General features: G+C 45.3%; 1 protein-coding gene across 1 annotated transcript in view; it reads right to left on the bottom strand.

Moving 5' to 3' along the window:
• Nucleotides 1-17,500, bottom strand: part of syt7a (synaptotagmin VIIa) — a 155,180-nt gene that overhangs the window by 78,436 nt on the left and 59,244 nt on the right. The window contains 1 exon segment of the mRNA XM_042109847.1: nt 17,146-17,249. Within this exon segment, the coding sequence (XP_041965781.1) occupies nt 17,146-17,249 (104 nt within the window).

Raw genomic sequence — 17,500 nt, 5'->3', positions numbered from 1 at the left:
ATGAGGAGAGATGAGAGGAGAGCAGAGGAGAGCAGAGGAGGTGCAGAGTGGAGATGAGGAGAGATGAGAGGAGAGGAGATGAGGTGCAGAGTGGAGATGAGGAGAGATGAGAGGAGAGGAGAGGAGGTGCAGAGTGGAGATGAGGAGAGATGAGAGGAGAGGAGAGGAGGTGCAGAGTATAGATGAGGAGAGATGAGAGGAGAGGAGGTGCAGAGTGGAGATGAGGAGAGATGAGAGGAGAGGAGGTGCAGAGAGTAGATGAGGAGAGATGAGAGGAGAGCAGAGGAGGTGCAGAGTGGAGATGAGGAGAGATGAGAGGAGAGGAGGTGCAGAGTGTAGATGAGAGGAGAGGAGAGGAGAGGAGGTGCAGAGAGTAGATGAGGAGAGATGAGAGGAGAGCAGAGGAGGTGCAGAGTGGAGATGAGGAGAGATGAGAGGAGAGGAGGTGCAGAGTATAGATGAGGAGAGATGAGAGGAGGTGCAGAGTGTAGATGAGGAGAGATGAGAGGAGAGGAGGTGCAGAGTGTAGATGAAGAGAGATGAGAGGAGAGGAGGTGCAGAGTGGAGATGAGGAGAGATGAGAGGAGAGCAGAGGAGGTGCAGAGTGGAGATGAGGTGAGATGAGAGGAGAGGAGGTGCAGAGTGTAGATGAGGAGAGATGAGAGGAGAGGAGGTGGATGGAGAGGAAATGAGAGAGGGAGCAGGCAGCGGTGGAGGAGGGAGGGAACGAGGGATAATGGAAGTGATAAAGAGCTAGAAGAACAGAGCAATAAGAGATAGAGATAAACTGGCACTTCTAAAGGTACCATATGCAGAGGAGCTCAGGTGGATGGATGGAGAGAGAGAGTGGAGTGGATGGATGGATAAATATGGGAGGGAGAGAGAGAGGAAGAGAGGGACCGAAAGAGAACACTGTTGCCTGCCAGCTGTTTTTGGTGCACTGACTCAGTCAGATGCCCATGTTTCTGACCTCTCACTACACACACACACACACAGAGACACACAGAGAGACACACACACACACACACACACACACACACACACACACACACACACACACACACACAAACAAACATGAACACACACACACACACACACACACACACACACACACACGTACCAGCACACAGGCACACACATACACATATACAAATAGAGACACAAAAGACTTGCTGACACATTCAAGTTACACATACTGCACAGAGACAGTGAACTGCAGTACACAAACACACACAAAGACATTTATGCAGGGTCTCTTGATGATGAAACATAGCTTTTTGACACTCATCCTGGCACACCTGAGGTAAAAAAAAATAAGACTTGTCAGCACAGTGTGTGTTTGTGTGTGTGTGTGTGTGTGTGTGTGTGGCCTTATTTGCCCTTTCAGCCCTGGGTCTCTGTCATACACCACTAGTCTATGAAACACACACACTCTTGTACTGCACACACACATTTACACACACACACACACACTCCACATTAGCAGTTATGGAGGTTGCTTAGTCATATCACACACACACACACACACACACACACACACACACAGAGAGAGAGAGAGAGAGAGAGAGAGAGAGAGAGAGAGAGAGAGAGAGAGCTTATGGAGAATACTCTGGTCTGGGCCCCCAAACTTGCTCCTGGGAGGGAGAATACCCAGATTTGATTGTCAAAGAATGGACTGAGCCAACAGGCATAGCATGCAGATAGTATTAATAGACTGCTTCTTCTTCTAGGTTGCGTGCTGTTTGTTTTTAATAAAAAAAAAATGGTGTTGGGTATGTGTTCTTCCTCTCTGAGTTAAAACATTTCTGTTGATGTTTTTGGCACACAGGGCATGGCTTTCCTGGTCAAACCTAACATCCAATGTTTTGACACCTTTTGAGTGTGATGATCAGGATCGTTTCATGGATACTGACATTCACATAATTGCTAACGTCACGACTATGCTACCCTATACACTGGAACTAGGTCAGAGAGTGTGCTGTTCATGTCATCTCACACACACTCTCATCCACACACACTCCTCTCATCCACACACACTCTCATCCTCACACTCCTCTCATAAACACACACACTCTTCACACACACTCTCATCCACACACACTCTCATCCACACATTCCTCTCATCCACACACACTCTCATCCACACACACACACTCCTCCTACGAGCTGAGCAGAGCAGAGACGTCAGAGGAGTTTAGAATTACGCCTCGTGCTTAAATGCCACCCTTCTGATGCAAGAGCATGAAAGTGTGCAGCAAGACATTCATCAGCTTTTCGGCTTTTAGACACCTCTGCTAGGCACCCAGCATGAGTAGGGGCATTAAGCCTTGATTAAACTCGTTACAGACTCACTCACGGAGAGCTGCAGACAGCAGAGGACACCACTGAAGCGTAGTTGTTCTTATTGTTCTTTCTAGTCTGCTTGGAGTCCGTCCACTTGCCGATATGTGAAGTGTAAGCGCTGATTCAGACTGGCTGCGTGGCGTGAACGTGGCGTGTCTGTTGCGTGTCAGTTGCGTGTCAGTTGTGTGGCGGCTGCGTGGCGTTTTCTATGTCTTTCCACACCAGACACGTGTCTGACACTGCGCTGCGGCGGCCCCTCTGCCTATTAAAACATCTCTTCACTTTCTGTTTTGAATGGAAACGCTTCCAACACGCTTGCATGTCGGGTGAAAAATAGACGTCGATCCTATTTCTAGCATTCACGCGTTTTCGGGCGGGTCGAGCCGCGCTTGAGACGTGCGTGTCACGCAGGTAGTGTGCAAGCTCTAACCTGTTAAAGGAGAATTCCGGTGTAATATTGACCTAAAGTGTGTTGAAACATGATACCGAGTGTGAACGTATGTATCATAGCTCATCTCGGCTTGTCCCCAGCACTCGGAAATCTGGCGCTAGTTAGCCGATGCTACCAACAGTTTTTCGATGGTGGTGCCTCGGGCATCGGCCTAGCCATGCAAATAAATCACTGTTTTACACCATTTACCAGGCTCAAAGTAGCTCCATACTTCATTGGTAGACTTCCGAGGGCCTTGACATTTAAAACGAGACATTGAGAACTTTGAAAAAGCACTGGTAGTTTATTTACAAGACAGTACCTTGACAGTACTGTAAGTTTACCGTACTGTAAGTTTACCGTTCGCCGGCATCTTGAATTTAGTCACGATAAGTCGAGCGACGAGTACGAATTAAATGAAAATGCATGGATACCAGTTGCTTCCAGTAGCAGCAACTGGAATCCATGCATTTCCACGGAATTATTTTTGGAATCTGATTCCTTGTGTTTTCTGGTAGACGCTCCGTTCGTTTCCATCGTCTCTCGCGCTGGTTTCACTGCTAACTGCGCGCAGCCAATGGACGTTTGACGTCATCACGTAGCATTACGGCACAGTGGTCATGGGAAAAGTAGGAAGTACTGCCAGGGGATATATGACCGAGAACAGAGCCTTATGTTTTTATAACACCCGCCAAAATGAATTTTAACCTGCATTTGGCGGGTTGGCAGGTGTTAATTTAGAACCCTGCCGCCGAGTGTAGGGACTTGCCTAAAATTACTTTTCCAGCGCTACCTATCCCAATGATCAGCACTGTTAGCATTAGCAACTGAAACAGGATCGTTAGCGGTATGATCATTAGCGGTATCAGTAGACCAGAGTTATCTATCCCAATTAGGATGAATATTTCCAAAACACCAAAAAGGAGGACACTTGGTGGATTTAGTGAGGCAAGAATAATTACATAGGACCCTGGTGTACTCCCCACTACAATATAACTTTGTCCATGATAACTATGGTATCACGATACAGTGATTCTGAAATACTCTATTCATTGCAAGACAATTGATCTGTGATATAACATGATGTATGTGTAACAGAAAAGGGAAAAATATTCATGGAAAGTCAAAAAGTGTTCACAGTATTAGTATGTATTTAATACATCGTGGTGTCTATTTCAAAAACTGACCAGATGAGCCTGCCTAGCAAAGTGCACAGTGCCACAAACCATAACATTTCTGGAAATGTGCAAATTAAGCTCACATAAAAATAAATAGCCATAAATAATAAATAAATAAACAAATAAATGAATGCCAAAAAATACACATTTCAGTTCTTCCCAAGCATAAAGAACAGTGATTCAGTCTATTGGGGACTTATCTGCAGTATCTTTGTCTGTGTGTGTGCAGGAGTCCACCTGTATTTTGAATTGATTTAAGTTTGTGTCATTAGTATCCTGTTCTTCAATTTAGCCTCAGCAAACTCCACCTTTACCCTCTGCTACAGCTCAGGAGACAACACATGTAGGGTCAGGTCTTTCAGGTTGAAGCGGAGCTTTGCTACGTTTGAGTGGTTTCAGTTTCTCTCGCAGACGTGCACACACATGCATTGAATAAATGCTCATAGGACTCACTACCAGTTAATTTTAAGCCTCTATGTTTGATGACACCAAATTAGCATGTATTTCCTCCTGATTGCGAAAACGTTTGTTTTCTTTTTCTGTCGGTCCGCAATCAATTGTGCAGCAAATTATCAGACGAGTCAGAAGCACCGGGCATAATTTGACTCCACGGCTCCGCGGACCAGCAGTCAGTCTCCTTTTCTATAGTTTGAGAGACGCTATGCTGTGTCCCAGCAAAAAAATCTAGAGGGTTTTTTTTAGGCCCAGTGCAACTGCAAAAAGGAGGACAAATGAGTGTCAGGCTTGAGGCTGCGCCGGACACCGGACAGGGAGTTTAAAATCCGGACTGTCTGACTAAATACAGATGTATGGACACTCTAATCCCAATATGAGCAGTACTACTGAGCACATTTAGCATTAGCAACCAAAACAGGATCAATAGCGGTATGATCATTAGCGGTATCAGTATAGTTATCTATCCCAATATGAGCAGTACTACCAAAGATCCTTGATTACTAGCAAGATAGAGCAACGTAATTCATTACTATGGGAGCAAAACGGGACAGTTCCGGTCTGCATAAGTGGGAGTGTCACCTTACGTCACTAAATAAACTTTCTCTCTTAACAAGCAATAAGAGCAGATAAACATAATTGTGTTCACAGTATTATTGTCTATAATCATGTATGATACCAATGAATTGTTTTTTATCAAAGGTTCCCCTCTGTGGCTCAACCTGATTGAGTGTCCATGTGGACCGGAGGAGGATATCATCACACCTCAGCCCGGGCAGCCAGGCAGCAGACTAGTGCTTCACCTCTGCTCTGAGGAGTCGATGTGAAGGCAGCCAGAGAGGCTGCTAGTGGATGAAAGGGTGAGCGGTCCAGCTCTGCTGGTGGATGAGAGGGTGAGGGGTCCAGCTCTGCACTGAGGGCAGTTAGAGAGGCTTCTAGTGGATGAGAGGGTGAGGGGTCCAGCTCTGCTGGTGGATAAGAGGGTGAGGGGTCCAGCTCTGCACTGAGGGCAGAGGCTGCTAGTGGATGAGAGGGTGAGCGGTCCATGCTGCTGGTGAGTAAGAGGGTGAGCGGGTGATGTGATTGCTGGCCTGATAGGGCTTTGTGGTTATAAGGAGGCTACTAGTGGATGATGGGGTGAGTGGTCAATGTTGCTAGTGGATGTGAGGGTGAGCGATCCATGCTGCTAGTGAATGAGAGGGTGAGCGGTCCATGCTGCTAGTGGATGAGAGGGTGAGCGGTCCATGCTGCTGGTGAGAGGGTGAGCGGTCCATGCTGCTGGTGAGTGAGAGGGTGAGCGGGTGATGTGATTGCTGGCCTGATAGGGCTTTGTGGTTATAAGGAGGCTTCGTGCAGAGAGATCAATGGTTTGAGAGTGGAGCAGAGACGGATGTCTAGACACACTCGTGGTCAACGGCTAATTGTGGCAGTTAAAGCTAATCAGCCACTCTTTACTGTGTAAAAACACCACCAAACTCTGTCACTCTCTCTCTCACACACATACACACACACATATACACACACAGAGCAAAACTCACACAAACATTTATATGCAGATCAATAACCAATAGACATTACTTCTGTCACTTCAAATAACTACTGAAGAGCACTTAACAAGTTCAAACCAAGACACACACACACGCAGAGAGAGAGAGAGAGAGAGAGAGAGAGAGAGAACCAATGCTCAATCGATCACAGTAAATTGTACAGCCCCGATTCACAGTTCAAAGAGATAATGGTACAAATGGTTGCTTAAACTGTAATTCCAGCGAAAATTGACCGAAGGATGTTTTTCTGCATTAAAACACATCAAATAAGCCGTGGAGACAGTTGGCCAGATGTACGTACATTTGCGAACGTAGCGTTATCAGCGGCGTCATGGACAAACCATAGATTGCGAACGCTGTCAGACCCAAGTTTCCATCGTTATCAATCGTTCAATCCTTAGTGTAAACTGCGCCTTTCTCCGCCCATAAACGCAATTTACGAACGTCCACAACTGAATGGCAGTGGCTAGAGCAGAGGCCCTAGATGTGTGTTGTGATTTTGGAAATACTAGGCTCAATAACAGTGAAGCTATTGAATTTTTCCCCCATTAAAAATATATTATAAATAGGGTGAGTCCGTTTTTCCATAATTAGCTGGTGTAGTATGTTGCTAGTGAGGCCCTACTGTAGATGTATGTTGTGATTTTGGAAGCACTAGGCTCAATGACAGGCAAGCTATTGAATTTTACCCCCATTAAAAATATATTATAAATAGGGTGAGTCCGTTTTTCCCGTAATTGGCACGTGTAGTGTGTTGCTAGGGAAGCAGTAGCTATGTGTTATGATTTTAGAAGCACTAGGCTCAATAACAGTGAAGCTATTTAAATGTATCTTTGTATCCACTTTCGTTTTTGCACTTTGTAGACGGTCCCTAGACGCTCGGCTGACAGCCGAATGCTCACAGGGATGCGTTTTATTTATCCACATACATGTATGTACACAGTTCTTTCGGATAAAAAAAGCTTGTTGGGGGGTTGTAGCTTGTTGTCTACCTTACTTACCTTAAAAGGGTTGTAGCTTGTTGTCTACCTTACTACGGTTTGATAGAGCTCTCTATTGTGCAATAAAAACCTTTCTCCTATGATTTATTAAACCGCAAAACGCGAATCTTGTTGTCTTTGAAAGGTTCTCTTATTGACGCATTGAACTGCAATTTGGATTAACACCTGCTTTTACAAGGCGGAAGTATTTAGGCGCAGAATAGACGTGCACTTTCAGGAGCAGTCTTTGTACATACCGCGGAATACATAATTAGGCGCTCTTTACTCCTCCCCTCCCATCTTTTTACGCTAAACTCCCACTTTCCCCTGGATCCTCCCATGAATGCATATGCATGACATGAAAAACGCAATCTGCCACTTTCAGCTCCCGCGACAGGCAGTTTGTGCTTTTACATCATTGCAGCCTGTTTGTACATACAGTACCTCACAATGATTTTACACGCACGTTGCGAAACAAATACGCCTGAAGTGGGCGCAAAAGCAGTAGTACATCTGGCCCAGTATCTTTCATTTATCAACCACTACAGAGCTTGCTCCAGTATATGCTATAGCCCCAAATCGCAAACAGTGGATTAGCTAAGGGACATGAGCAAAACGCTTCTCAAATAGCATTTTCTTAACCGGTAATATTGTTCAAAACAGCATCAAACCTCGTCAGTAGCTTGCTTAGGGTCCCTACACATAAAACGAAGCACCAACAACGTAGTTAAAAAACCCGGAGTTTATCACAGAACCTGGGTTAAAACATACTCTTATAGTTATACTGGTGAGAGTACATACACATAGCCTGGCCAATGTGGAGTTCATAACATAATCCACAGATGATCCGGGCACAGTCACGGTTCTGTTGTTCCTTAGTGTTCTGATTCTGACTCATCACTGAGTGATCAGCTTAGAACCGTGAGTGTGTTCTGCCATTGTTCTGCATTAGAATCCACAGCACTGGAATGTGTGCGTGTGCGTGTGCGTGTGCATGTGCGTGTGTGTGTGTTTGTGTGCGTGTGTGTGCTGATGGATTTAGCGGAATTGGAGATCTCCTAGCTCTATTTTCGTTAATTCAATTCTGCCAGTGAGGAAATTAAATTCATGGTTTTGTAAGTTATGCAGAGTGTTTGATGAGGATTGTTCTATTAATGAACTGCTCCTGAATGGGAGTGAGTGTGTGTGTGTGTGTGTGTGTGTGTGTGTGTGTGTATGAGTGTGTGTCTGTGTGTCTGTATATCTGTCTGTGTGTGTGTGTATGTGTGTGTGTGTGTGTGTGTGTGTGTGTGTGTGTGTGTGTGTGTGTGTGTGTGTGTGTATCTGTGGATGTGAATTATTGTGTATGAATCTTGAATTTCCCCTTGGGGATCAATAAAGTATCTATCTATCTATCTTTCTATCTATCTGACCACCATATGCCACCATATGTGTGTACCCATGTGTCAGATACATTACAAGTGTACACGGCAGGTACACACACACACCTACACACATACACACACACACACACACACACACACACACACATTTCCTATTTCAGGGTAGTGCTGAAGCAGACCCCCTGGAATGTGTTGTTGTTGTGAGTCACACTGAAGGCCAGTTGGGACAAAGACATCCATGTGCAGCAGAGGGTCCTGATAGCAAGACTTTAACGAGCATGTTAGCAGACACACACACACACACACACACACACACACATCTCTTTATATGCAAATCAGTAAACTTCATGTGTGTCGGCATGTGTGATCAGCATACATGAATATGCATCAAGTATAAGTTGAACTGGGACAATGAGAAAGTGTGTGGGTGTGTGTGTGGGGGGGGTATTGTGTATGTGTGTGTGTGTGTGTGTGTGTGTGTGTGTGTGTGTGTGTGTGTGTGTGTTGTGTGAGTGTGGGTCTGTGTTTATATATATCCTAATGATAAGGTGGAGGACAGCAGTGTTGCCATGGAGAACATGAGGGGAAAAGTGGGGGAAAGATCGGCAGACAAAGTGAAGAAAAAAGAGAAAGTGGACAAAAGAGGAAGAGAAAAAAAGGAAAGTAGAGAAGAGGAAGGATATGAGAAGAGAGGAAAGGGGGATGAGAGGAGAGGAAAGGGGGATGAGAGGAGAGGAAAGGGGGAGGAGAGGGGGAGGAGAGGAGAGGGTGGAGAGGAGGAGACGGAGGGAAGGAGAGGAGAGGGGATGAGAGGAGAGGAAAGGGGGAGGAGAGGGAGAGGAGAGGAGGGGAAGAGAGAGGAGAGAAAAGGGGAGGAGAGGAGAAGAGGAGAGAGGAGAAGAGAAGACTGGTTGCCATGGCGCCACGAATGGCTGTCTTCTTTGTTTTGTTTCTGTTTGTTTGTAAACTCAGTGTCTTGCTATACTTCAGCGAACTTTTACACTAGAGAAGAGCTCATGAATATTAGGGCTGGGATCCCCGAGGACTTATTCCCTACCCTCACCGCCTCAGTCACTGTCATTGTGGACATTATAATCACCGCTGCATGGAAGGTGAAACGCCGAAGAAGAGGGAAGCGAGCCGGTGCGCTTGTCCGGCTCCGGCGGCAACTTCAGGAGACTTTTCTTCATCTGCGGTTCTGTGCTTCACGGAAACGTGGTTATGTGGAATGATTCCCGCATCTGCAGTACAGCTGGCAGGATTCCAACTCCTTACAGCGGACCGGGACACTAGACTCTCCGGGAAAAGAGCGAAAGGCGGAGGAATATGTTTTTATATCAACAGCGGTGGGTGTAATGATGTGGCAGTTATTCAACAGCACTGCACTCCTGACCTGGAGTCATTCTTCATTAACTGAAGACCCTTCTACTCACTGTGTGAGTTTGCTTCATTTATTCTGGTTGGTGTTTACATTCCACCGCAAGCCATCTTACAGGAGACACAATGCACACTGGCAGATCAGATACTGTGTGTGTGGAACATACTAACCCAGACTTCGTAGTCAATCTCTTGGGTGATTTCAACAAGGCAAACCTCAGCCATGAACTTCCTAAATACCGACAGTTCATTAAATGTCCGACCAGAGAGGACAACACTTCATAGATAACTGTTACACTACAGCAACTTTCTAAACCTGTTGTAAAAACAGGGAAGCAGTGGACAAATGAAGCTCCATGTGGAGGCTGCAGGCAGGACTGCACTGGCTGGGAGGTTTTTAAGACCCCCACCAATAGCCTGGATGAGTATACAGAGGCGTTCACGTCATGCATCAGTTTCTGTGAGAATAGCTGCATACCAACACCCACCGGGGTGTGCTATAGCCTATAACAACGACAAACCTTGGTTTACTGGTAGACTCAGAAGGCTAAGGATGGAAAAGGAGGAAGCATTTAAGAGTGGAGACAGAGACTTCAGAGCTTCAAAACAGTTAAGTATAGGTTCAACAAGGCTGTGAGAGGGGCTAGACAGCTGTAGGCTACTCTAAGAAACTACAACGGCAGTTCTCAGCCAATAACTGCCTCTCTCTGGAGACGCAGCTGAGGCAGCTTACCAGCTTTTAGCCTAAAGTCCCCAATACCACAAACAGTTTACATAACAGCCTGAATAACTTCTACTGTCGTTTTGACAGACAATGGGACAGTCCTCTACCATCTTTTACCATCTTGAGCAGGGGTCACCAAACTTTTTTCTCTAGGGGCCACATTATCGTTCCTGACTGTGATGGTAGTATTGTATGACCCAGACCAAAATGACCACCAGCAGGCCTCATTGTTCTCTGCGCGTGCGTTGTCTGTCACTGCTTGATCTCGAGCATGTCGAGTGACGAAAATTCGGCAAATATGGTTCATTGTATAACTAAATATCATTTTTTTTAACTGAGAAAATCAACAAAATTCCAGATGCAGACATGTTATTATTTCCCAAAAAGCAATTTAAAAAAATAGGCCATGACGACTTTTGGGGATTGCCTCATAGGGCCGGTTCAAGTAGTGGGGGGCAGAGGGGCTGGGGGGCCAGTCAAAGGGGGGTGGGGGGCCTGAGTCGGCCCGGGGACCTTAGTTTGGTGACCCATATGATCTTGAGCAACCCTACAGCAGCAGCCACTTGGTCTAACCCACAGTTGTCCATTACCTCAGAAGTCCCTCCCCCCATCACCATGACTCCTCTCTCCGTGTGAGATGTAAACAGTGTTTTTAAGAGACAGAACCTCCATAAAGCAGCGGGGCTGGACTCTGTATCCCCATCCACCCTAAAGCACTGTGCTGATCAGCTGTCTCCTGTGTTTATCGACATATTCAACACCTCGTTGGAGACGTGCCATGTACCAGTCTGCTTCAATGCCTCCACCATCATCCCTGTCAAAGATCACAGACCTGTGGTCTTGACCTCTGTGGTCATGAAGTCATTTGAGTGCCTTGTGCTCTCCCACCTCAAATTCATCACCGACTCCAGCACTTGGAGTCTGCAGGCGCCTATGCCATGATACTCTTTGTGGACTTAAAGGGACACCAGGCAACGTTTTCGTGTTAATTAATCATCTTCGTAAGTCGGTATATGGTTAAATGACTCATTACGGGGCGAATGAAGGCTCTCTCGCCCGCCCCTACTGCCTGTAGGAAGAATATCCCACTTGCAAGTTCGGTGTATCCTACCCACCGACCGAAGCAGGATCAGTTTACAGCACAGAGGCAGGCTAACGAAACGCTAGAGATTGTTGCAAATGTGTGTATAATGGCAGAGCCGGCAAAGAAGCAGCGAAAACCCTTGATGGAAGACGCAAAGAAAAGGAAAAGAGCTTCAGACCGAGCGAGGGGGAGTTTCGTAGAGAAAAAGCATCAGGCTTGCCTGGTGTCCCTTCAAGTTCGACCTTCAACACCATTATCCCGGCTAGGCTGCAGGACAGGCTCTCCCTGCTGAATGTGCCTGATCCCACCTGCAGGTAGATCATTGACTTCCTGTCCGACAGGAAGCAAAATATGAGGATGGGCAGGCGTGTCTCAGATCATCGATCAGATCATCAGATCACTTCCTGGGAACCATCATCTCGCATGATACATGCTGCACACCCCTCCCACCCCGGACACAGTCTTTTTAAGACACTCCCCTCTGGCAGGAGGCTGCGGTCCATCATGACCTGAGGGCAATTTCACAGGCAGAATTAAGAAATCCAAGATAAGTGATAAAGCCAACCTGGTCTCATTAAGGGAAACGTTCCCCTGGGACCGTTTTGGCAAACCCAGCCAAACGTTCCACCAGACACGTTTCTGAGGTGCAAACTAGCCAGCAACCCAGCGGGGGTGCTAAAGAGAGACGTTTAGATGTTGTTTACTACAGTTAGGTCTGGTCAAACTAAATTGTAGCTTACACAAGCTCAGCAGTATTCTTTGGTTACCAAACCAGACTCTCGCTACGTTTCACAAAAAATTGCCATCCATTTCCAATCAACTACTACAGTAGGCTATTCATCAAACGTCTATCAACAAAAAAAGCAAATACATTTAGCAAATTATATAAATGGAATAAAGCTTTTAAAGGAGGTCTGATTTGAATGACAGCTGGCTGAACCAATAAGACAACATATTTAACATTAAAATTAACTAAGTCTGGCTGATATCCTGGTCAGGACCAGGCTAGGTCCACAGAATAAATCCCCATGGTAACTTACTGTATGTGTCATCTCTTTTGTGAAACCAAGTCAAGGCTGAATTGCCAGGATTATCTGCCAGGATAACCAAAAATCAGCTTAATTGTTTATATAGGTTTTGTGAAATACCCCTCAGGACCTCGTGCCACAGAAACAATTTCTTCCCCTCTGCATTTTGACTCCTCAATAAAACATAGCCCCCTTTCAACGTAGTGTTTTTGTACTTGCATCTGCACTTTGTCATATTATATTATATTATATTATATTATATTATATTATATTATATTATATTATATTATATTATATTATATTATTTTATATTATATTAAATACGCTTATGTGTCCTGCACCATTTCACCAAGTCAAATTCCTTGTTTTTTCTTTTTTTCTTGTGCGGAAATAATTCTGATTCTTCTGAGAGGGGAGGAGAGGAGAGGGGGGGGAGGAGAGGGTGGGGGGGGGGGATGGAGAGAGGAAAACAAAGCAGGGTTCTTATTAGAGATCTGGTGATTATTTCACACAAAGCCCAGTAGCTGCACCCGCGGAAGTCAACTCTGCTGAGAGGTCACATGGCTCTTGTGGTGGCGGAGAGCTCTGAATGAGGCAAGGTGACAAAGCGCATACATACACACACACACACACACACACACACACACACACACACACACACACACACACACACACACACACACACACACACACACTCCTTAAGTGAAGAACCGCAGAGAGCTCTGAATAAGGCGACCCCTTAAGTGAGAAAGCGCAGGGCCAATCAGTCGAGGGCTGAACTTCACTCTCCTGTGTGTGTAATGAAGCTCATTCTATACCTACTGAGTACAAGCTGCAGCTCAAGGGTTAGATTGCTGGCTATCAGAAGGTTGCCGGTTCGAATCCCAGCTGTTCCACTGATGGTATGTGTTATATTGTTAGATAAGGAGCTGCATCTGCATGTCCCAGCCCTCCATCCTCGAACCAGTATCTCATGAAAAAAAGGTTCTCCTAACAAGCCTGTATAATTTGCACATCTCTTTACACTGTTTTTACAATACTCTTCTATATGTTTTATGCTACCCATATTAGTTTTATTTATCTATTTATTGTTGTGGATTTGCACTCTGCATCCCTATGCACCATGTCACTTTAACCTGACCTGTCACTCTAGCCTCCTGGACTGTCATCCAGGTATGTTGTGAGCAGTGTGTCCTTTTTATCTGCCTATGCCAAGGGTGATCCTGTGTGGGAGTCCGTATATGTATACATACTGTATGTTCTGTGTCTTTTTCTGTGTCTATGGTGATGTCTTTGTCCTGTCATGAGCATACTGAAGCAAATCCCTAGCAACTTGCACCGAGTTGTATGGCAATAAAATATTGAATCTTGAATCTGCTGTAAGTGGCACCAGCTTGGGCTGGCTTTAACCTGCGATGGACTGGTGTGTGTCCCATTCATCTCTCATCCACACCACAGAAACCAGCTATTAGTGCTGGCCCTACTGGCCTCCATGGCTAAGAAAACATTAACTTATTCAAAAATAACAAAATAATCATAACTTAAAGATACATTTGCCGAAATTGTAGCATAAACCTATGATTTCATTTTGTACTTATTTTAGTCCAGTTGAGATCTTAATCTCTTACCAAGGGAGCCCTGGCAGCCCTTTGATTCAATTTGCCCCTTTAATTTGCAATATACTTGTATAAAATTAGACTTTAATTTGCAATAGACTTGTATAAAATTGATACAAGACTTACGGTCACTACTTTAGAAAATTACAGAAAATTGGTAAAACACCAACCCATAGCCCATTGTGCAAAAATGTTGTACTCTGTTAACTGATCCCCGTGTTTAAGACGTGGCCCCATGCCCCGCCGTACTGATCCCCGTGTTTAAGACGTGGCCCCATGCCCTGCCGTACTGATCCCTGTGTTTAAGACGTGGCCCCATGCCCTGCCGTACTGATCCCCGTGTTTAAGATGTGGCCCATGTCGCTGACGCAGATCTATATCAATTATTATATAGTATATAAAATATATAAATATTATATATAATTCATAAATAATAAATTGCAGCATAATATATGGCCTTCATAACCAGCCATAATGGCCTTCATAACAAGGCATAATTGAGTTTTGGGGAAACATAGTCATACCAATCCAGTCTAGAAGCTTTTCTTGAAAGATTTAATTAGTGTCTAGTGTTAACTTAATTAGAACATCCCACCTGTAAATCAGACCAATGCAGCGTTCATTTGAGTAATTGCGTACTGAGTATTACTGCAGCTGAATGCTGCATCAGAGAGGTGTGATTGTGATGTACAATTGTGTCTCTGCATGACATGTGTGTGTGAGAGAGAGAGGGAGTATATGCTGGTGTGCGTTGTGTGTGTGCGTGTGTGTGTGTGTGTGTGTGTGTGTGTGTGTGTGCATGTGCGTGTGTGTGTGTGCATGTATGTGTGTGTGTGTGTGTGCGTCTGCGTTGTGTGTGTGTGTATGTGCGTGCATATGTGCATGCATGCAGGTAGTCAGTGTATGTATGGGTGCAGCAGTGGTGAACCTGAAGGTAATTATCACACCCAGACAGGACTGCAAAGCCTTCTGGGACCTCATTAGCATTTGAATATGTATCAGCAAGACCCCCTGACACCCCACAGTGACGCACTACTCACTCACAGAGGAGAGGAGCACACACACACACACACAGTAGTGACGCACTAAGAGGCCGTTTACACGACACCGCCGGGTGGATTTTCTCTTACCGCTTTCACACCTTTAACGACTCCGGCAAGAAAAAACCTTGCGTGTAATGTGCTGTAGTGCATATGCCAGACCAGTCGATGGCGCCGCTGTGCAGAAGCTTCACAATAATTTTGCGTGAATCGCGTAGAATGTCTAATAAGTGCTCTGGTTAAGCAGTCGCATGAAATAAGGAGACTACAGACAATTCGGTTTTCAATTCAACTGTTAAACTAATAAAGTTCATTTTCAAGGTATGTGACTGCTATGTGAAATTTCAAATGCTTAGCCTTAGGTCTGAGCACCACTGGAGAAAACACTAACATGCAGTAAGCTAATGTTTAACTAAGTTAAGCTAGCGTGTGCTTCTAACTTAGCCACTAAAGGCTGATAGGCTACATTGTGCACATAAATCATGACAGGGGAAAGAAAAACATTTTAATATGATAAATAAATGGTTTGGTTTGTTTTGACAAGCAGCATGTCAGGTCGAGTGCCGTGGCTGAGTTAAGAGGTGGGGCTATGTCGTCATAAAGTTGCCGGCTTCGCACCTACAGGCGTCTGTCTACACGGCGAAAGTTAGCCGGCGGTTTCAAAAGTTCCCACTTCGGAAGCCGGTTTCAAAAGCTATCGGTTTCAGTCTCCTAAACTGCCGGCGTCGTGTACATGCAAGGCATAACCGTTAACAAAACCTCACCGGTTTCACAAAAACCGGCGTTGTGTGCACAGCCCCTAACTCACAGAGGAAATGAGCACACAAGGGACAGGTAGTGCCTGTCTGTCAGTCTGTCTGACTGACTGTATGTGTGTTTGTATGTGTGTGCATGTCTTTAGTGTGTAATGTGTGAAGTGTGCAAAGTTTGCATGTGCCTAATATGTGTGTGAGGGAGTGTGTGTGTGTGTGTGTGTGTGTGTGTGTGTGTGTGTGTGTGTGTGTGTGTGTGTGTGTGTGTACAATATTTTAAGCAGTCAATACTGTCATTTAATCAGATGTGAACTATTCTGTTGTGTGTATGTGTGTGTGTGCGTGTGTGTGTATGTGTGTGTCTTTTATGCACAGACACACATACACACACACACACACACACACACACACACACACACACACAACCACCTGCTCACTTCAAATTAAGTTTTGAATGCAGAGCTTCTTAAATGTTTAAATGAAGCATGCAGTTCATTTTATTCAAGGACTTGCTCATTCTGATACACTTTAACACCTCTTTCTTTCTCTCTCTCTTTCTCTCTCTCTCTCGTTCCTACCCCCCTCTCACTCCCACTCTCTCTTTCTCTTTTCTCTCCCTCTCTCTCCTTGTCTCTATCCTCCTCTCTCTCCCACACTGATGGGAGGGTGATGAGGGGGAAAGTGACTTTTAAAAGACTAACTGCCTATTAATCAAACAACAGTAGTCTTTAAAAGAGTTCCTCATGAACTCTGTAAGAGAGAAGAAAGAGTGTGCGCGCACACACACAAACACACACACACACACATACAGAGCCATACATACACACAGTCTGTCAATGTATGTGTGTGTGTGTGTGTGTGAGTGTGTGTGAGTGTGTGTGTGTTTCTGATGTGAGCAGGATTGACTGGGCTTCTATTACACTTGCAGGGCTGCTTTCACTCTATAATAAGTAAACGTTTTGTGACGTCATGTACTACTCCAAAGTGACATTGCTAGCTTATTTTATGAATCTGTGTGTGTGTGTTCTGTGTTTGTGTGTGTGTGTGTGTGTGTGTGTGTGTGTGTGTGTGTGTGTGTGTGTGTGTGTGTGTGTGTGTGTGTGTGTTCTATGTGTATGTGTGTGTGGTGTGTGTGTGTGTGTGTTCTATATGTGTTTGTGTTTGTACGTTCTATGTGTGTGTGTGTGTGTGTGTGTGTTATATGAACTCACCAGTTTGCGCTGACACCATCCACAGACTCCACAGAGAGCCACCAACCACACGGCACACACCGTCACCGCCAGTGACACCAGGAACACCAAGAGAGACACCGAGCCTGCAGAGGAGGATGGGGGGATAGAGAGAAAGAGAGAGGGAGAGAGAGATGAAGAGATGAACAGAGAGAGAGAGAGGGAGGTGGAAAGATAGAGAGATGAAGAGAGAGGGAGAGAGATAAAGAGATGAACAGAGAGAGAGGTAGGTGGAGAGATAGAGAGGGAGAGGTACAGAGAGATAGAGAGATGAAGAGAGAGAGAGGGGGGAGGTGGAGAGATAGAGAGATGAAGAGAGAGAGGGAGAGGTACAGAG

Source organism: Alosa sapidissima, chromosome 11, assembly GCF_018492685.1.
Source record: "Alosa sapidissima isolate fAloSap1 chromosome 11, fAloSap1.pri, whole genome shotgun sequence".
NCBI classification, from domain to species: domain Eukaryota; kingdom Metazoa; phylum Chordata; class Actinopteri; order Clupeiformes; family Clupeidae; genus Alosa; species Alosa sapidissima.
The sequence above is the reverse complement of the archived record's forward strand: the minus strand, read 5'-3'. Positions and strand labels throughout refer to the sequence as shown.